This window comes from Pongo pygmaeus, chromosome 6, assembly GCF_028885625.2.
Source record: "Pongo pygmaeus isolate AG05252 chromosome 6, NHGRI_mPonPyg2-v2.0_pri, whole genome shotgun sequence".
Taxonomy (NCBI): domain Eukaryota; kingdom Metazoa; phylum Chordata; class Mammalia; order Primates; family Hominidae; genus Pongo; species Pongo pygmaeus.
This window is the reverse complement of record NC_072379.2, coordinates 31,922,107-31,944,102: the sequence shown is the minus strand read 5'-3', so window position 1 is coordinate 31,944,102 and position 21,996 is coordinate 31,922,107. Positions and strand designations below refer to the sequence as shown.

Below are 21,996 nucleotides of genomic sequence, written 5' to 3'. Positions count from 1 at the left end.
ATGCCATTGCACTCCAGCCTGGGCAACAAGAGCAAAACTCCATCTCAAAAGAAAAAAAAAAATTAAGTGCTTACAGAAAAACTCCTACCCTACTCTCAAATTCTAATAGGGAATTACCATCTTTTATTTGCTGTTTCGTCTTGGACCATAGATAAACATTTATCTGATAGCAGATGCTGCAACTTGAATGTTTATGTCCCTCAAAAATTCATGTTGAAATTCAATCTCCAGACAAGCACAGTGGCTTAGCCGGGTAATCACAGTGCTTTGGGAGCCGAGGTGGGAGGACTGCTTGAGGCCAGGAGTTGAAGACCAGCCTGGGCAACACAGCGATACCCTATCTCTACAAAAAATTAGACAGACATGGTGACATGTGCCTGTAGTCCCAGCTACTCGGGAGGCTGAAGCAGGAGGATGGCTTGAGCTCAGGAGTTTGAAGTCGTAGTGAGCTATGACCTGGGCGACAGAGCAAGACACACATACATACATATATATATATAAAGAAATTTAATCTCCAATGTAATAGTATTAAGAGGTAGGGCCTTTAAGAGGTGAGGAGGTCACAAGGGCTCTTCTCTCATGAATGGGATGAAGACCTTTTGCCTGTCTATCCCTTTTGCCATGTGAGGACACAACATTTAAGCCACCAGCTTGTAAGCAGAGGCCAGGCCCTCACTGGACACCAAACCTGCTGGTACCTTGATCTTGGACTTCCCAGTCTCCAGAACTGTGAGAATAAATTTCTATTATTTATAAATTACCCAGTCTCAGGTATTTTGTAATACTAGCACAAAGGGGCTAAAACAGAAGAGCTCTCAGAAAGTGTAATATTTCACCAGGCCCTTTCATTTCTCTTATAAACCAAATTATTCAGAGAAAGAAACTACTATTTTTTATTGTTGAAATGTGATAAGTATCTATGACAGAAAAAAGAGATATTCATTTACTTTGAAATTACTTTAATTTAGAAATAGAAAACATCTTGAAAGGAAAAAAAAACCCACAAAACATACAGGCAAATTTGTATTCTGTGAGTTTCTCACACCCTCACACTTGTTCACCAATCTCTAAGATGAAAAACTCTCTTCCAAAATGTATTCAGCCACCACTGTAAAAGAAAGAAAAATTATTACTTCTGAGCATAGATAAGATTTTAATAATTACTATTATTTGAAATACAATATGCTACAACTTTAACAGCTCAAGACCAATTATTTGAATCCCACCTAACTTTATCTAAAGATGGCATAAAAGAATGGCACAATGAACTTTAAAATCCTGGACCTGAAAAGATGATGTGGCTACTGGAAGAGGTCTATGTGTAAACTCACAATGCTCATTCAGGAAATGCCATTTTGGAACAGTCTAGCATAACGCCTTTCTGAACACAATAAAAAATATCAACTACATGACAGGATGGTTAGTTGAGAAGCTTTTCAATTTGATAATGTCGACACACCAGTAGAACACACCAGCAGAAAATAGACTGCAGATGAGCACAAGGTACTCAAGCACTGCATCTTACCATAATCATTCCAAAATCTGGGTTAGTCATGATGAAAACAAAAATCACCTTTTCTACAGAAGAACTTCTGAGTTTTAAAAGCATAAACATTAAAACTGCATAGTCAGATACACATTTTAGTAATGTTAAAGCAAAATAATTCCATTACCAGAAGAAAATTATATAAAATAGGCCAGGCGCGGTGGCTCTCACCTGTAATCTCAGCACTCTGGGAGGCTGAGGGAGGCATATCACCTGAGGTCAGGAGTTCGAGACCACCCTGGCCAACATGGTGAAACCCTGTCTCTATTAAAAATACAAAAAAAATTAGCCAGGCATGGTGGGGTGCAACTGTAGTCCCAGCTACTCAGGAGGCTGAGGCAGGAGAATCACTTGAACCTGGGAGGCGGAGGCTGCAATAAGCTAAGATTGCACCATTGCACTCCAGCCTGGGAAACAGGGCAAGATTCCGTCTCAAAAAAAAAAAGAGAAAATTATTATATAAAATACCCCTGAGCATATACTTTAATGTTTAGCATTTTAAATGCTTATGCTAATAAACAGTATTGCTATAACTAAAAGGCCAGCAAGTGCCTATTTTAAATTCTAATGCTGTGAATATTAATTTTGATTGCTATACTTATAAAGAAAAAAAAGAAAAAATCATAAGAAAAAACTGATAATTCAACCCAATGAGTTATTTCCCTTGCTACCATCTCAAAATGATTTAAACAATGATTTACCCTCTTTCAAGCAGTGAAAGCAAGATTCCTTTCAGTTTTACAGCTGTCCTGGCATAACATGAGAAAAGAATAAGTTTTCTGTAGTGTCTCTCAAAAAATGTTTTAATTGGCCTTCACGTTAAGGTGAAAAATATCTAAAGACAGATTTTTTAACTTCTTAAACATTGAAACCATTTTTTTTTTAACTAGAAGAAAAGTTTTCTAAGTAACTAGCTTCTGAAAGGTTTCCCGTGTTGCTCTATCACTAGCCACGCAATCTGAGTAGATTACTTAGCCTCCCCATGCCTCTTTCCTCATGAAGATTAAACGAGTTGACACACAGTCATGGAAAGTTCTCAATGAATGTTAACTATTATTATTGTCACCATCACCATTAGAAAAGGCAAGAACCTGAACTTGTTCACTTAATTCAATAAACACTTATTCAGTGCTTTTAACGGATACAAGAGGGCTCTGGACAAGACTCTATAGGAGAGACATACAATATAAATAACAAGGCACGCCTGCCTCACAACTCATAATCTAATGTGAAAAGACGGACCTGAGTATGACCCAAGGCAGACAGTGATGTCTGGCAAAAGGGACAAAAATATAGGTTAAGTGAAGGCCGGGGAAAAAATTTGAAAGGTGCTTGTATACCAAAAAATTAGAAAAGGTGGGCTTACATGTTCTTCTGAAAGGTACAACTAAGAACATGAAAGGTGATTATCACAGGAAACTAATTTTGTTATCATTTTAAAGAAACACTTCCTATTAATAAATCTGTCTCATGACAGAATGGGAAGCAAGAAGAGCAGAGGCACTGAGTATGAAAAAGAAGGGACTTGACAGAGACTCTGCCACTTCTTTTTACTGATTTCCTCATTCTACTTCAGTATTCTCCCCATGATTCCACAGTTCTACAGCTGGCATTTCTCACTGGTAAAATACAAGGGATTTCTGAACTGACAAATGAGTTTCCAACTGACAAATGACAGTGACTTGGGCCCATCTAGTTCTAACTATTTATGATCCTGAATATCACTTTGTGGCACTTCTGCCTTAATAACTATGGTAACCTACTTAAGAAATCCCTCTGACAATATACATTGTTACTTGTCATTTAAAAGGCAACCTGTACCAGTACCTGGGATAAAATACCTAGTATTTAGGAGATTTATAGTTTAGAAATTTTTTAAATCATTGCTTCAAACTTCACCACCCCATAAAATCAATTGATATTACTGATTGATATTAGATAGATTTCAATAGCATATGGAAGTTCTCAATGAATGTTAATTATTATTGCCACCATCACCACCAGAAAAGGCAAAGAACCTGAAGTTGTTCACTTAATTCAACTAACACTTATCCAGTGCTTTTAATGGATACAAGCACTGATATACCTGATATTATCAGGTAATAATAGATTTTATTACCTCCAAACAGTGGATGAGGCTGAGATTAAATGCATACAAAATCACAGAGTAAGTTAAGTACTGAAACTCACACTAAGTCCTTACCCTAAACTGAATTACCTAATTGCTCTAATTGTTCAATGCCAAAAGGTGTCCCAATGACTTTTAATGAATTTAAAAAACAAAATTCTTTGGAAACGAATAAAGTGATTCCAGTGTTTCTCAGCCTTTTTTGCCTCCTAACATACTTAAAAGTTATGATATTCTCCTATCAGTATCAATGGCTCATTACAGTAACAACTTTCACTTGTATTCTTACCCAAATTGTTTCTGGGGCCTTACATGACTTAAAGTCATAATCCAAGTAAGAACTATTATCCCCACTGAATAAACTGGGCACAGAGAGGTTAGGCAAATTGCCTGACGCTAGGACAGCTACTGTGTAACAAGAAAAAGGTTTTGGATCTAGGCAATCTGGTCCAGAGTTAGAATTCTATCACAGCATTACCAAGTTAGACTTTTGGATGGGAAGCATTTGCTCTGTACATTAGAAATTAACAAGGTAACAGCACAAAGAGGACTTAGGTTTCAATGCTGGCTTTGTGACATATGAGTGTCTTTAATACTTTCTTGACTCTGTAAAATTTTATTTATTAAAGAAAATAGTGCCTAGCACACAGAATTTCTGGAAAGATCATGTAAGATCTAAAAGCCCTCAATTATCAGGTACTCGTAAATATCAGTAGACTCCAACAGCACTAAAAAGTCAACAGACGCATCTCTGTATTAACGAAATAACAGGCTGTCATCTCAAATGGTTTCGAGTTTCATTCAATCCTAATCTATTTCATAAAGTTTACTTACACAATGATGTTATTAATAGGAATATGGATCAATTTCACAAAGAAGCCAATGAATCCCATTATAGCAAATCCTATTGCTGTTGCCATGGCGATCTTCTGGAATTCTGCATTTAAAAACACGAAATTCACATATTTTTTGCACTGTCATTGAAAGTATGGGAAAAAAACTATCAGCAACATAAATGAATTTAACTAGTATACATTTCTCCTGTTAATAGATATATAATTTAAAAATAAAAAGGTGAGACTATTAACAGTAAACAAGTTGTTTGACAGGTTTTAAAATTTCCATGTTTTGTGGATATTTAAGGAAACAAATAATAATGCATATCTGTGCTAGTGAGTTCATCAACAAGTACTAAAAATATTTTTTCTTCTTAGCAAATGACCAGAAAATACCAAAAACAAAAAAAGGTTATGGATGAAAGAAATATACATTATTTTTCTTAAGTTTTAAAATGTAACATTGTAATTTTTATCATAACATATCGATTATACGGGCAGAAACATACCTTTTTTTGGGTACATTATGAACGATGGGTCCGGTGCCTTTGCTATTATGATGAAGCCAAAAATAAGACTTGAAAGATCAAATTGGGCTGGGCGCAGTGGCTTGTGCCTGTAATCTCAGCACTTTGGGAGGCCAAAGTGGGCAGATCACCTGAGGTCAGGAGTTTAAGACCAGCCTGGCCAACATGGTGAAACCCTGGCTCCACTAAAAATACAAACATTAGCCGGGCGTGGTGGCGCACGCCTGTAATCCCAGCTACTCAGGAGGCTGAGGCAGAATTGCCTGAACCCAGGAGGCGGAGGTTGCAGTGAGCTGAGATCACGTCACTGCACTCCAGCCTGGGCAACAGAGTGAGACTCTGTCTGAGTTGAGCACAATTTTATAAAACATTACACTGGTAATGTTGTCATTTTATGTTACTTCCTAAGAGAAGCTTTCCCTGATCTCCTGACTTGGTTAGTCCTCCTATTATGTGCTGTCAAACTTCCTTCTAGTTATCTTCCGTAATACTTACCACAGCAGTAATTAAAAAATATAATTGCAATAACTTGTTTATGACAGTCTTCCTTGATAGAGTCTAAGCTCCATGACAGCAAGGACTATTCTCTTTATTATATACTACATTATATACATGTTATATTTTCTATTATATTACCAGCTCCTAACTCAATGAATGAATAAAAGTAGACAAATTTAACACATCAATCATGATAAATAACAAAATTAACTTTCTAGTTTGGCAAAAACTATATTGTTGGTTTCATGCTAAGGTTTTGTTCGTTGGGGTGGGAGCTGAGTAGGGAGACTTCAAAGCTTTTCCAAAGAGGAAATATGTAAGATACTAAAAGTCACAAAATGTTACTAACTAAAATGTTACATGGAACATAAGGCTGTAATAAATAATCTTACACCATGTGAAAATACATAAAAATTTAGACAAGAGTAAAAAATTTAGGAAGTGACAATGTTAAAAAGCCGTTGTGCAGGATCAGTCAATAAAAATGCTGATGAAAGTAATGCAAGTGCTATTAATCAAGATGTTAAACAAAAGGCTTAGAAAATGCAAAGATTTAATTTTTTCTCTCATAGTCAAGCAATTACCTTTTCTATCAGGTTTAGTGCATCTTTTAACCAGCCGAATGGAGTCCTTTACAAACTGCCGACTTGGCTCAACAAACTGCATTACCTGATCCATGACTGCCTGTTTAAAACAAAAAAGATACTCACTGGTATTGGTTATCATACAATAAGCACTTGCTCATTTATATAAAGATGTAAATGAGACCAGCCATTGAATTCACATCTAACATGGGTCAATTCCACCTCCTAAAATAAAACATAAAACAAACTCCAAAGCCTAAACTGATATTATTTTTGTAAATTTCAGTTAATTATCAAAGGCAATAAGAAAAGCACAGATCTTACTCATGATATCTTCACTGATAAAGAACAGCACACGCAATATAAAAAGCCTATCTCTATTAAAAGGTTAAAAAAGGTTACGCAATTGGTAACACATCCATTCCTTTTCTCACTCTGCAGTCCCATCCATTTCTTTCTACAGTACCCTCACCGCTCCTAAGGAACCATCGATGTTGAGATCCAACAATTACTTTCCATATTTTATTTTAAACTACGCAGAAGCCAGTGTCTTGTACAGTGAATGCCAACTATGGTGCTGCAAGAGCCTAGAATGGAGGCAAACGTGAATTTCAACCTTGATTTTTCTAAAACGTGCCAATACAACATACTTTTCTAAAGTATAAAGAATGGCTAAAGGAAGACGCAAATTCTGAGAAGCTACTAGCTAAATTCCAAACTTTTCGACTTGAACACATCTTTTAAGCAAACAGGGCTATATATTTTACCATACAGGTTCTTTTGAGAAATCTATTACCCAATAGAAATGTTATCCGATCTTAGCTTTCAGAGCCACTGCTATAGTAAGCAAAGCGGCCAGGGTGTTACTTGTATTTTCCTCCATTTCCAGTACTCAGAACAGTGGCCAGGTGGTAGTTCAAATCACTGGCTATGGAATGTAAACCTCTGTAAGCCCCAGTTTCCTCACTTAGTGTAGGGTGTGGACAACGAAATGAAATAATGTCAATGAAACACCAGGAATTCTGCAACGTTCTGGGGGCAAAAACACGGTAATGTCTGTTTTCTCAGTATTTCACTTAACTTTGCTCTTGAAATCCAAAGGGCTTAAACTTTTTGTAATCATAGTTGTCACGAAGGAAGCTAAGAATTCTTTATCCAGAAAAACGCACGCTACACACAATACCGCACTCAATGTCAGGGGTAGAGATCCAAAAACCAACTATGATCTCTCGAACTAGACTCTAGACCAATGCTCTCACTTTAAACCACGGGAGCGGCGGCAGGACCAGAGCTGAGTACAGCTCTTCCCAAACAGGACTCCACACCAGCACACAGAGCCAACCCCGAAGGGATCGGGCAGCAGGACATCATCTTTGGCTGCAGCGCCGGGACAGGACGCTAAGCCCTGGAGCCCCGCGGGCCGGCTACCCAGCTCGCCGGGAGTCCGCGGCCCTGGGTCTGCCTTCCGCCAGAGGCCGAGTTGGTGGGATGTTGGCGGCCAGACCCCGGCCCCAGACCTGAGCCAGGGGACCACTCACCGCCCGCCCCGCGACGGCCGCCCGGGGAGACACGCCGGCTCGCCCACGCCCGCTGCCCCCAAGAGTCGCAAAGGCGTGGCCGCCCCGTTCGCCCGTACCCACCGGTGGGAAGAAACTCACCTGCCCAACCGACACCTAAAATGCCAGGGACACGTAGCACTGGAGTTTGCTGATGGAGGCCCACCGGAACCGGAATCCGGGTTTCCGCCAACAGCCCGCCCACTCCTCCGTCCTATTGGTTCCTTAGGCGAAACCTCAGTGCGCAAGCGCAGCGCGACGTGCGTCCCGGCCACGCTTCCTGGAAGAGATGCATTGCGGAGCTCGCTGGTGGGGCGTTGGGTTTCTTTAGGAGTGTGAGTCTAGCGTTATCCCTTTTTTCCCGTCTGGGTCCCGGGTTACCCCACCAGCCCGACCTCAACCCCCTCGCGTCCACAGCACGAGCCCCAGCGGCCTTGCGCGGTGCTTACTCTCTAGTAGCGGCTGACTAGGTAAATCCTAAGTTGTGTTTTTTTTTCCTGCGGTCCAGCTTGATGTGTGTCCTTACGGTACATACTTTTTGTATGTATATAATGTTGGTCGAAATGAAGCTTATGAGCAATACAATGTTATGGCCTAATTCATAATAGTATCCCCACCCCAAACTTTGACTTTGGCTGTCATTCATGGTAATGAATGCCGCTGTAATTGAGGCCGTCCTTTGTCAAACGCTAGGTTTCGTTACGGGAGTGGTCATAATGTACACACAGCTCCCCACTTACCCACAAGGATGCATTCCAGGAACCCCCCGCCGGATGGCTGAAACCGTCAGTAGAGACAGGGTTTCACCATATTGGCCAAGCTGGTCTTGAACTCCTGACCTCGCGATCCACCCGCCTCGGCATCCCAAAGTACTGGGATTACAGACGTGAGCCACTGCGCCCGGCCATATTTCCTTTTAGCAATGGAGCATAACGGGATCTGAGGAACAATATAACTCAGGAATAGCTGATAGAACATTAAGAGGTGTTACAACTCTCAGTGCTTCTTAAACTTCTTCAGTAACTGAAATCTCCTATTAAGTTTTTTAGTAAATGAAATTTGTAACCCCAGAACCTCCAGATACTGATTCAGTAGGTCAGGGTTAGAAGTCACACACCTCCGTATATCTGACTGTAGGTGGTCCATACACACTACACATACCTTGCCTTAGCTTTAAGAGTCACTTTTAAATTCTGAACAGACTGAGAGGCGTTTGCCTAGTTCTTCATCCCTAGGACTTCAGCCCATATGTCCTCTCCTTAGAGGCCTCTAGTGACCATCTAAGGCAATCCTGTCTATCTCATGCTCTTTTTTCCTTTTTCACAATACCTTCTTCATTTGCTGCATAGCATTTGTATTAACATGTATTTATTTATTCCTCGGTCTGTCTCCCTACACTGTAAATCCCGTTACTAGACACATAAGCTCCAAGTGGGTATAATATAGCATCTAGTAAAGTGCTAAACACAGTAAATGCTCAATAAATGATTTTCAAAAAAATCATTCATTCCAAAAAAACATAAAATCACATGTTGGCAAGTTCACCCCAACCACCAAATGTCTGAGTTGACAGTATTTTCAGCAAAACACAGAAAATCAAGTAACACATACAGTGGTTCCCCTTATCCAAGAAAATCTGGTTCAAAAAGAGATGTGTACCAAAAGGTAATCTGAGAGAGGCCACATTCAAATAACTTTCATTACAGTGTATTATAATTGTCTACTCACCTGAGTTCGGGAGTTTGAGACCAGCCTGACCAACATGGAGAAACCCCGTCTCCACTAAAAATACAAAAAGTAGTCCGGCATGGTGGCGCATGCCTGTAATCCTAGCTACTCAGAAGGCTGAGGCAGGAGAATCGTTTGAACCCGGGAGGTGGAGGTTGCAGTGAGCTGAGGTCACACGACTGCACTCCAGCCTGGGCAACAGAGCAAGACTCTGTCTATAAAAAAAAAAAAAAAAAAAAACAGGCCGATAACAGCAAATCTGTGCAAAATTACATAACAACCAGAACTCTAGAACTGATTCCTGGTTACTAGGAGTGTAAAATGGCATAACCCTTTTGGGAAAAGCTCAGTAGTTTATCATAATACGAAGCATATATACACCACCTATGGCTCCACAATTCCAATTCCAGGTACTTATTGAAGATATATGAAACTAAATCCACAAAAAGGCTTGTACAGGAATGTTCATAGTAACTTTATTGATAACAGAACTAAAAGCAACAGGATACCATCAATAGAATGAATAAACATACAGGTATAGTCGCACAACAGAATAGTACTCCATAGCTAAGGAAGGAAAACTCTCTGCCACAACATTGATGAATGACAAACATGGTGAGTGAAACAAGCCTACACTAAAGAAGGCACAGTGTGCAGTTCCATTTGCAAGAAATTTTAGACAAAGCAAAAATAACGAATGGTGGAAAAAATCAGAACAGTGCTTGCCCGGGGCTACAGATTTGAGAAGGCGGGTGAGGGAACTAGGGAGTGAAAGTAATGCTCTGTAATTTAACAGGTCTTAGGGTTTCACAGGGGTCTTAGTCAACGTGGGCAGCAGCTATAACAGAGTATCATAGAGTGGTGGCTTACACAACAAACATTTATTTCTCACAGTTCTGGAGACTGGAAGTCAGAGATAATGGTCAGGTTCTTGTGAAGACTTTTCCTGGTTTATAGATAACTACTTTCTCATTGCATTCTCACATGGCAGGGGGTGGAGGAAGAAAGAAAGAAATGACCAGCTCTCCTCCTGGTCGTAAGAACACTAATCCCAACATGGGGCTTCAGCCTCCTGACCTAATTACCTCCCAGAAGCCCCTCCTCCAAATGCCATCACATTTGGGCTTCCACATGTGAATTTGGAGGCACACAAACATTCCATCCATAGCAGCAGGTCTGTGCCTTTTTCCTCCAAAAAAAAAAAAAAAAAAACACCTCAACAAATACTGAGCTCTAGTTAAATTATACAATTGTCAATGCATTTAGGAGGGAAATGTACAGGTATCTACAACTTATTTTGATTTTAAAAAGGGCAGGTTCATGGTTAGAGGAATAGACTCGTGATAATGCAAATACAACAAAATGTTAAATGTAGACTTAGTTGTGATGTAAGATGTTCATTGAATAATGCTTTCAATTTTTCTGTATGTTTAAAAATGTTTATAAGATGGAAAAAAGTCAATATATAGATCACCAAATCAAGTTTTAAAAATTTTGACACAAATTGTACTGAGTGTAAATTGAATGTATATATAGCAGAAATTTTAAATTGCCCCTCAATTTAAAAATACATGAAATATTAATAACATCATTTGAGATAAGCTGAATTAATATTCCATTTATATTCTTGAATCTCTGCCTGAAGCAAGAAAAAGTTTAAGAAGATCTATGGAGAACCAAGGACTCCATAGCACCTGTCTTTTTGTTTTGTATTACTTCATTTAGGTATTACAACAAAGTGGAAAAAGCTGTATCTTTTGAAAAATGAAGCTGACACAGTGGTTGAAATTATAAAAGTATCAACAGTTCCCCAGGAAAAATCAATGACTGGACCTAGATTCAAACATAAAGAGTCTTTTAGACAGGAATATTTTAAGAGTTAAATGTGATGAGGTCAAATAAAGTTTTCTCCCCTCCTCAAACCCTTTTTGAAAAAACAAGGTTTTAAGTAGTATAAAAAAAGTTATTCCATCTTATTTAGTTAAAAATGCAATAACCAGAATAGGGTGGTGAAGTTGACTCGAAAGATTTAGATATCACAGAATTAGTTGCCAGTGATTCTATATTATCAATTACAGTAAACAGTTTCAATTGACTACTTCCTCCTGAAACTCACTGTTCCCTTTACTTCATGATCATTTTCTTAAAACAAAAACAAAAACCTTTTCTGAATCTGCCTAATGGACTTCTTTTCCTGCATTGTCCTGTATTAGAGAAGTCTAACTGCTCCAACACACATAGCCACCCTCTGGGCTGGCCACGTGCTGATTTCTGCCCAGGCCAGTCTCCACAGATCTGATGCAGGGCTGTGTACCTTCCACATATTAAGTCTCCGCAGATCTGGCACAGGGCCGTGTTCTTTCCACACAGTCGTGCAGGGTTTCAGGCTCCCCAGGGTGCAGTGCGGCTACTGCATGTTAAGGGTTCTTAGTATATTTTGGGAGAAAACAACCCAATTAAAAAATAAGCAAAAAGGCCAGGCGCGGTGGCTCACGCCTGTAATCCCAGCACTTTGGGAGGCCAAGGCAGGGCAGATCACAAGGTCAGGAGATCAAGACCATCCTGGCTAACACGGTGAAACCCCGTCTCTACTAAAAATACAGAAAATTAGCCGGGCATGGTGGCGGGTGCCTGTAGTCCCAGCTACTCGGGAGGCTGAGGCAGGACAATGGCATGAACCCGGGAGGCAGAGCTTGCAGTGAGCCGAGATCGTTTGCCACTGCACTCCAGCCTGGGCAACAGAGCGAGACTCCGTCTCAAAAAAAATAAATAAATAAATAAGCAAAAGATCTGAACAGACATTGCATAAAAGATACACAGATGGCAAATAATCATATGAAAAGGTACTCACCATTACCTGTCACCAGGAGATCGCAGACTAAAACAACAATGAGATACTATTGCAAGCCTATTTGAATGTCTAAAGTGCAAAATACTACAAGTGCTGGCAAGGATGTGGAGCAACAAGAAGTCTCCGCTGCTGGTGGGAATGCCAATGGTACAGCCACTGCGGAAGGCACATTGGCAGTTTCTTACAAAGCTAAACGTAGTCCACCATACTATCCAACAATTGCACTCCTCAGTATTTAAATAACAGGAAGATTTATGCTCACACAAAAACTTACACACACATGTTTATAGCGGCTTTATTCACAATTGCCAAGACTTGGAGGCAACCAAGATGTCCTTCAGCAGATGAATGAATAAACAAACTGTGATAAACCCAAACAATGGAATATGCTAAAAGGAAGTGAGCTCTCAAGCCGTGAAAAAACAAGAAGGAACCTCAGATTCATACTGCTGTGTAAACGAACCAGTCTGAAAAAATACACACTGTATGATTCCAACTAGGACATTCTGGAAAAGGCAAAACTATAGAGACAGTAAAAAGATCAGTGACTGCCAGGTCTTGGTTGGGCTGAGGGAGGGTGAGAGAGAGGGAAGAATAGGTGGAGCCCAGGGAATTTTTAGTGCAGGTGAAACCATTCTGCATGATGTTACAGTGGTGGATGCATGCCATTATGCATTTGTCAAAGCCTGAAGAACTATACAGAGTGAACCCTAGTGTAAACTATGGACTGTAGTTAATAATAGTGTATCAATATTGGTTCATCAGTTGTAACAAATGTTCGCTAGTACTATATTAATAATAGGGAAAACTGTGCAGGAAGGATGTGCAAAAGGTTGTAGTACCTCTCTACTTTCTACTCAATGTTTCTGAAAAGCTAAAACTACCCTTAAAATAAAGTCTATTAGTAAAAATTAGAAATAAAATATAAGATCCTAGGAGAGGGAGAGAAGCTAGAGTCATCTCACTGCTTCCTTTATGCTCTGTCCGAAGCACCATCAGGCTCCTGCACTCTTTCCCTCCACTACCAATCTTTTTTTTTTTTGAGCCTTGTTGCCCAGGCTGGAGTGCAATGGCACAATCTCGGCTCACCACAACCTCTGCCTCCCGGGTTCAACCGATTCTCCTGCCTCCGCCTCCCAAGTAGCTGGGTTTACAGCCATGCGCCACCATGCCTGGCCAATTTTTGTATTTTTAGTAGAGACAGGGTTTCTTCATGTTGGTCAGGCTAGTCTCAAACTCCCGAACTCAGGTGATCCACCCGCCTCGGCCTCCCAAAGTGCTGGGATTATAGGCGTGGGCCACCGCGGCCGGCCCCAGTCAATCCTTTTGTCAAGATGATGAGAAGCCCAGTGCCTTTCCCAAGACAAAGCCATTGACAGAGTCCAGTTTGACCACAAATCTTGTTATAATACGTTGACTTATTTAAACAAGGTAAGGGGTTCTGGCTTCTTCACTACATCCCCTGGAGCTATATGATGAATTACGACTTACGACGGCATGAAGTCACTTTTTTACATTATTTGAGATATGGAGGATGTTACGGACTGAACTGTGCTGCCCCCAAAATTCACATGTCGATGGCCTAACTAAGACCTCAGAATTTGACTGTATTTAGAAATAAGGTCTTTTCTGTTTTTCTTTGTTTGTTTTTGAGACAGGGTCTCACCCTGTCACGCAGGCTGGAGTGCAGTAGTGCTAACACAGATCACTGCAGCCTCAACCTCCCGGGCTCAAGCGATCCTCCCACCTCATCCTCCCCAGTAGCTGGGACCACAGGCATGTGCCACCACGCCCAGCTAATGTTTTTTCTTTTTTTTTTTTTTTTTTGTAGAGACAGGGTTTGGCCACTGGTGATAAGGTCTTTAAAGAGGTTATTAAATTAAAATGAGAGGCTGGGCATGGTGGCTCACACCTGTAATTAGCACTTTGGGAGGCTAAGGCAGTTGGATCACCTGAGGTCAGGAGTTCAAGACCAGCCTGGCCAACATGGAGAAACCCCATCTATACTAAAAATACAAAAATTAGATGAGCATGGGGTTGCACCGCCTGTAATCCCAGGTACTCGGGAGGCTGAGGCAGGAGAATTGCTTGAACTCAGGAGGTGGAGGTTGCAGTGAGCTGAGATAAGACCACTGTACTCCAGCCTAGGCAACAGAGAGAGACTCCATCTCAAAAAAAATAAATAAATAAAAGTTAAAACTGAGGCCAGAGGTGTAGGCTATAATCCAATATGACTAGTGTTCTTATGGACACAGATGCACAGAAAGAAGGTGATGTGAAGACACCAGGAGAAGATGCACAAATTAAAAAGAGAGGCTTCGGAAGAAACCAACCTTGCTGGCATCTTGGTCTCAGATCTCCCGCCTCCAGAACTGTGAGAGGATAAATCGCTGTTGTTCAAGCTTCCCAGTCTGTGGTATTTTGTTATGGCAGCCCTCACAAACCCGCATAGAAGGCACGCTTTCATTGCCTTTTTTTCCTTCCTGTTTCCTAAGAGAAATATTAACAGTTCAAGTGAGTATAATTTTTGGACACACAGAGTAATCTCATAGGAATATAAAAATCAGGAAGTGTCCTGTCTATTGCTGCAATGTAGAACTAATCTTTTAGGAAGAGAGCTTTGTGAGTACTCACGTGAGGGAAAGGGATCATAGTTTTGAAACTTCATTTTAATACTTCTTAATCAGTTAAATTTTATTGTCAAGTGGTTTTAAGGAGCTTAAGGACATGGTTTTTGCTGAGTTTATGCATACCTGAATATGCCTGTCTGTATACTTTAGTGATGTGGGTGCATATAAATTTGGGCATCACTTTCTTTTCTTTATAATCTAGTTGAAAGATAAATACTCCATTACATCCTAGCACTCAGTGTTTCAGAAGGGAAATCTGATGCTACCTCAGATTGTCCCATCCTTGTCCCCTTGATGTGATTAAAGGATTCTTTCTCTGCAACTGAGATTCAGTGACAAACAGGATCTCAATGAAAAGTGACAGTCTATGTCATTTTTTCCTGAGACTGCTCGATTCTTACTTCACTTCAGGGAAATGTTGTGTTCTTGTAATATGTTTTCTGTTTGATCTGTTGGAGTATCTGTTTAAGGCGACTACCCTTTTGTTAGCTTTTCTTTTTTCTTTTTATATTTTCTTAATTGTCTTACCTTAATTACACCTCTGTACTCACCTTGGTCAGCTCAAGTTTTTCAACTTTTTTTTGCACTTTATTAACTCCATTTTTAACTACTGTGTTTCTTGCTATTTTAAATTTATTTTGTGATGTTATTTTGGTTCTCAACTTTTTCTTTAGTGGGACCGTCTTCCATCCTGTTTCATTCTATTTTTAGGTTAGTTCACTGATTGAGAAGCGTTTTGCAGGACTCATGCCCTGAGACCTCTCTGGTTGCAGAGAGTGGCCATGGAGGCCTCCTGTCTCTGAGCTGCCTCCTCACCAGCCTCCTCATCTGGCTTCTGCATGCAACCGCCACCTCTCGATGTATTTATCTTTCAGTGGCATATTTGTATAATTTAAATTTAGTAGATCCTTTAAAAAAAATGTATGTTATAAAAGTTTAAAACTCAAAACTGAAGAGAATATAATCTTGTCATGGCTTTTCTTGCACATTCAGAGCAAGCGGCTCTGCCTTCCGCCTTGCTCTCTGCTGTGTGGCCAGGCTTCTCTCAGTGCTCTTGGTACATTTCCGGAGTCCCCTGTGCTCCGTAGAACTCTCGCCTGTAAGCTGTGCTTTGCTTGTGTTCGCTTCATTGTAGACAGATGGCTAGGCCTCGTTCCAGCTGCTCCTTTGCAAAGGATATGGATTCTGTTTTCTCCTCAGAAGTCTGACCCAGGGCCCTATCCAGGGTGCAGTGACAGTGGGGACAACCCCGTGTCTCAAGCTCTTCCTCCAGGGCCCTGGCTAGCGTCCCTCTGGCCTGTGCTCTGCATCTTGCTGGAGAGGTCTCTGCTCTTGGATTGTGTTTTGACTTTGCCTGAGCTTCCAGCTCAACCCCCTCAGACAACATTTCTCCAAAGCAGGAACAATTTGTGGAAATTCTCAACATTTTATTCACTCTGTTTTGGGGGCTTAGGGTCCATGATAGGGAGCTATGCCAAGTCATGGCAGAGTGTTCTTTTTCTGTTTTCTTATTTCATTATGGCAGCATGAAGTTGTACACGTTTCCGTGTTGGGTTCTTGCTCTTGCTCTTTTTGCTGCTGTCATATTATTGTTGATTACATCAGATGTTGGAGGGGGTGAATTCTGGGTGCCTGTTTTACTTCACAGCCATTGCTGTTTTAATAAGAAGACGAGGCTGGCTAACATGGTGAAACCCCATCTCTACTAAAAAATACAAAAAATTAGCTGGGCGTGGTGGCGGGTGCCTGTAGTCCCAGCTACTCGGGAGGCTGAGGCAGGAGAATGGTGTGAACCTGGGAGGCGGAGTTTGCAGTGAGTCGAGATGGCGCCACTGCACTCCAGCCTGGGCGACAGAGCGAGACTCCATCTCAAACAAAAACAAACAAACAAAAAAAATAAGAAGATGGGGAATTAAAATATCATGCCCTGCCATCTTGTGATCCTTTTAACTCAGAAGTCCTTTTTAACTGGAAAACACAGAGCTGTCTCTATTATTTCAAGAAGCTATTAGATATGTCCTGTTTTTCTATGCCATTCACTTCCCCTGAAATGGCTCTCAGACCTACCCTGTGCTCGTTGGTGCAGCGGGAGTGATCTAACCTTTAAGGGGATAGCTGTTCTAGTCTACCGAGATGACCCCACTAAACACAGGGTAATGCTAGCCGAGAGAGAAACCAAAACAGTAGAAAAATGAAGGAGCCAGCAGGATTATTGTAAAGAGTTCAATTGCCTACTGTTACAGACAAATGGAAGCAAGTGAGGAAAATACATATAGATGCTTTTGAACCAAGTTTCCTAACTCCCAGGACAGACATTTTTCCCCCATTTTATCTGTATGCTTTTCTGCCATCCCTTACTGGCCCCTGGATGGTTACTTTCTATCTGTTTTTAGAAATGGGAAATTTAATACCTAGTCCTCAGGTTAGTTCAGTTCAGTCTAAGAATTGAGTATCAACGAAGGACATAATTTATTCACTGTACAAAAGACCACCCAGCTGCAATGCCCAGTTTCCTCAGTTATAACTGGGATTAAGTGGATTTTCATATCTCCTCCCTTTTTATTGTTCATAAAGCTGCCTACCTAAGACTGATAGTGCTGTCAACAGCTCTGTTGAGGCCGGGCACAGTGGCTCAGTTATCCCTGTTATCTCAGTGCTTTGGGAGGCCGAGGCAGGAGGATCAATTAAGGCCAGGAGTTTGAGACCAGCCTGGGCAACATAGACCCTGTCTCTACAAATAAAATAAAAATAAAACCTAGCAGGGCATGGTGACATGCTCCTGTGTCCTAGCTACTGAGGAGGTTGAAGTGGGAGGATCTCTTGGGCCCAGGAGTTCAAGGCTATAGTGAACTATGATTCTAGCCTGGGTGACAGAGCAAGGCCCTGTCTCTCTGTTAAAAAACAAAAACAAATAAACAGAAAACAGCTCTGTCCAAGGGGCTGGGAGATCCTCGATGAAGGAAGAGAAGATAATTGGTTGGGTCTGGAGTGTACAAGGACTTCAGGTTCTAGCCATGGTGGAGAAACTGGAGCAAGACCTGCACTCCCAGTACCAAAAATGAGAAAACTGGACAAAATATGTGAAACAACTCTTTCAGACACTGGGAAACAGGAAATACAAGACTATGATTCATAAGGGGAGGGTAAAAAAAAAATAGAGTGAGTCTATCACCCCAGAATTCTGCTTGAAAGGTAGTTTTCAAACCAAAGCCACAAGGTAAGGGGAAAAGATTATATGCAGAGAATGGTAATTATTAGTGACCAGGAAGATAGATGGGTGGAATTTCTAGGGCATACTAGCATAGAGGAGGGTGCTAAATGGAAAAAGAGCTCTAGAAATCTGCAAAGAGCTCCCATTGCATCTATTGAGGAAAACCAATAGTGCCTATGTAAGATGCAACACCATGAGGCTGGGCTAACAATGACCAGGAGCTGTAAGAGGAACAATTCGCAGAGGACACAAGAGCTGGGAGACTATGAGTTCTAACCAGCCAGGTGGACAGTCCTCCTTGACTGTATGGGACATTCAGTAGAAACCTCAGGAGGGTGGCATCTTAGTAACAGGGCTAAATTTGACATAGTGTAAAGACTTATACAAAAAAAGGAAGGAAAAAAATTAAAGCTACACACTTGAAATTAAAAATTATGTTTGACATCCACTCAAAATTACAAAACATGCAAGAAAGCAGAAAAATGTAGACTTGTAACCAGGAGAAAAATCCGTCAACAGAGGCAGATGCAGAGATAGCAGAGAGGAAGGACTTAAGTGAATGACTTTAAAAATTGTTTGTAAAAATTAAGCCCAAGGATTTAAAGAAAATTAAACATAATGAAAAAATCAATAGAAAATGTTTTAACAAGAACCAAACAGAACTTCTAGAGCTGAAAAACATATCTAGAATGAAAAAATTCCACTATAGGTATAACATCCAATGAGAACTTCAGAAGAAAAGATCAGTAAATTTGAACACAGCAATAGAAACTATGATAGTAGAAGCACAGAGAGAAAAGGAGATTGAAAATGAGCCCAGCATTAGTGAACTGTGGGCAGAAATATATTGGCAAATTTTAACAAATAACCTTTACGGAGAAAAAAGCCTCAATCTATAGCATTGGCCAATTTTCATGATGTAAATATTCCCACTGTGGCTGATTTCAGGGTGCCAATGTGACATCAATGAATACAAAATTTTCCAAATTTGACTAATTATAAACTGACATATCCAATAAGCTCAAAAAACCTAAATAAAAGACACAGTAGAAAAAGATAATCTTAAAAAGGCAATTTTAAAAAGTGCACATATATACAGAGGACTAAAGATAAAACCAAGAGCAGATATATCATAGGAAGCAATTAAGGGCAGAATCACCTCTTTAAACCACTAGTTGGGGTGGGGAATGAGAGGAGGGAGTATGAACTTCAAATTCCATATCCATTGGGAATGTTCTTCAAAACCAAGGAATTATACTTACTTCATCAGAAAGCTAGAAAAAATGAGAATATTAACACCAAAGTAAGTAGAAAGAAGCAAAAAGTAAAGATAGACTTTTAATAAAACAAGGGTCAGCAAAGCACAACTTTCAGGCAAAAATATGGCTTCACACCTGTTTTTGTGAATATTTGTATTTGAAAATAGTCCCACTCATTCATTTACTTATTGTTGTCTAGTGCTGCGTTACAAATCATGTGGCCAGCAAACCTAAAATATGTATTAGTTATTTACAGAAAAATTCGCTACCCCTAGAAACAGACAACAGAGATAAATCAGTACAACTAAAAGGAGGATTCTTTGAAAAATCAATCTCAATAAATCTATTGCTAAACTGATCAGAAAAAAAGAAAAAAAATAGAAATTTCCAATATTAGGGATGAAAGAAAAGACAGTGCTACCAGTCCTACAAACATTAAATGGGTAATAACAGTACAAACAAATTTATGCCATTAAATTTGATAACTTAGAAGCAATGAAAACATTGTATAACAAAAATTGTTGATAGAAAATCTGAATAGTTCTATATGTATTAAAGAAATTGAATTCATAATTTCCTTCTTACAGCAAAACTCCCAGGCCCAAATGTCTTCACTGGTGAATTTTATCAAACATTTAAAAAAGCAATAATAATTGTAATGAAACATAACCTCTCTCAGAATATAAAAAGAACCCTTTCCAACTCAATTTTTGAAGCCAGCGTCATGCTGATACCAAAACCAGACAAATACTTTACAGAAAACTTTACACCAATATTCTTCATGAATCTAGATGCAAAAATCTTTAACAAGATATTAACAAATAGAATCCATCTATGTATAAAAAGGACAATATATTACAATCAGGTGGAACATTTCTTACAAGTGCCAGGTTGTCTTAATATTTGAAAAACCAAGGCAACTCCTCATATTAATAGGAGGGGAAAATGTTTTTTTCTCCCTTAGGACTAGAAGAAAAAGTGCACTTGACAAAATTTAGCCACATTTATTACAAAAACTTTCATCAAAGCAGGAATAAAAAGAAACTCTCTAGCTTATAGAGGGCACTTTTAAAAATGTGCAGCTAACATCATACCTAATGGCAAAAGACTGAACTTATTTTCTCTAAGAACAGGAGCTAAGAACAGGAACAGAGCTGATGCTGGTACAATTATATATCTAGATGGGGAAAAAAAAAAAACTTTAGTATTTCCAACATACCGTACACAAAAGTTAACATGAAAAAGATCATGGATGAAAATGCAAAAAGTAAAACTATAAAACTTCTAGGAAAAATGTAGGAGAAAATGTTTGTGATCTTAATGTAGGCATTTTTGAGGTAACAAATCTATAAGTTTTTTTTTTTTTTTGAGACGGAGTCTCACTCAGTCGCCCAGGCTGAAGCGGTCGTGCGATCTCAGCTCACTGCAAGCTCCGCCTCTCGGGTTCACGCCATTCTCCTGCCTCAGCCTCCCAAGTAGCTGGGACTACAGGTGACTGCCACCACGCCCGGCTAATTTTTTTGTATTTTTTTTAGTAGAGACAGGGTTTCATTGTGCTAGCCAGGATGGTCTCAATCTCCTGACCTCATGATCTGCCTGCCTCAGCCTCCCAAAGTGCTGGGATTACAGGCGTGAGCCACTGTGCCCGGCCCACAAATCTGTAACTTTAAAAAATGATAAATTAGACTATCAAAATTTAAAATGTTTGCTCCCCAAAGGATACTATTAATAATATAAAAAGGCAAGTCACAAACTAGGAAAAAAAAAAACTATATATATGTGACAAGATACTTTTATAGAGCATCATATATAAAGAAATCTTATGATTCAATAATTAGAAGATAACCCAATTTTATAAAGTGAGAGAAGCAAATGAATTAAACAGACTTTAACCAAAGAATAAACAAATAGCCAACAGCCACATGCAAAGATGCTCAGCATTATTAGTTAGCAGGAAAATGCAAATTAAACTCATCATGAGTCACCTCCACACACCCATTAGAATCAGCGTTCAAAAGGATGATCATACCAGATATTGACAAGGACATGGCTCAGCCAGAGCTCTCACTGATTGCCGTGGGAATAGAAAATGGTGTAACTGTCCAGGCACGGTGGCTCACGCCTGTAATCCCAGCACTTTGGGAGGCCGAGGCAGGTGGATCACTTGAGGTCAGGAGTTCAAGATGAGCCTGGCCAACATAATGAAACCCTGTCTCTACCAAAAATACAAAAATTAGCCAGGTGTGGTGGCAGTCACCTGCAATCCCAGCTACTCGGGAGACTGAGGCAGGAGAATTGCTTGAACCTGGGAGGTGGAGGTTGCAGTAAGGTGAGATCGTGCCACTGCACTCCAGCCTGGGCAACAGAGCAAGACTCCATCTCAAAAAAAAAAAAAAAGAAAATGGTATAACTATTCTAGGAAATACTTTGGCTATTTCTTTTATAGTTAAACATCTACTTACTCTACCAGTAATTTGCTTCTAGGTATTTACCGAGAGAAATGAGAACATTTGTACACATTTGTTACACACGTTTGCTCATAGCAATCTTAATAGTCAAAAACCGGAAGCAACCCAGGTGCCCATCAACAGAAGACTAGGTCAATAAATTGGGGTATATTCATACAAGAGAATAGTACTGAG

At 39.9% G+C, this 21,996-nt stretch overlaps 1 protein-coding gene and 1 long non-coding RNA gene across 2 annotated transcripts in view; one reads left to right on the top strand and one right to left on the bottom strand.

The window, feature by feature from the left end:
* Positions 1-942: 942 nt before the first annotated feature.
* SEC61G (SEC61 translocon subunit gamma) lies at positions 943-7,897 on the bottom strand. Its single transcript, XM_054496705.2, has 4 exons — positions 7,778-7,897; positions 6,120-6,219; positions 4,509-4,611; positions 943-1,108 (listed from the first exon to the last, which is right to left on the bottom strand). Exons 2-4 carry the CDS (start codon positions 6,211-6,213, stop codon positions 1,099-1,101), a joined length of 207 nt encoding a protein of 68 aa, XP_054352680.1. The 5' UTR covers positions 6,214-6,219; positions 7,778-7,897; the 3' UTR covers positions 943-1,098.
* A 35-nt stretch (positions 7,898-7,932) lies between these two features.
* The window catches only part of LOC129041272 (uncharacterized), a 45,442-nt gene continuing 31,378 nt past the window's right edge, over positions 7,933-21,996 (top strand). Inside the window, exon 1 of the long non-coding RNA XR_008503830.1 lies at positions 7,933-8,145. This is a non-coding gene — a long non-coding RNA (uncharacterized LOC129041272). The remainder of the gene's footprint in view (positions 8,146-21,996) is intronic.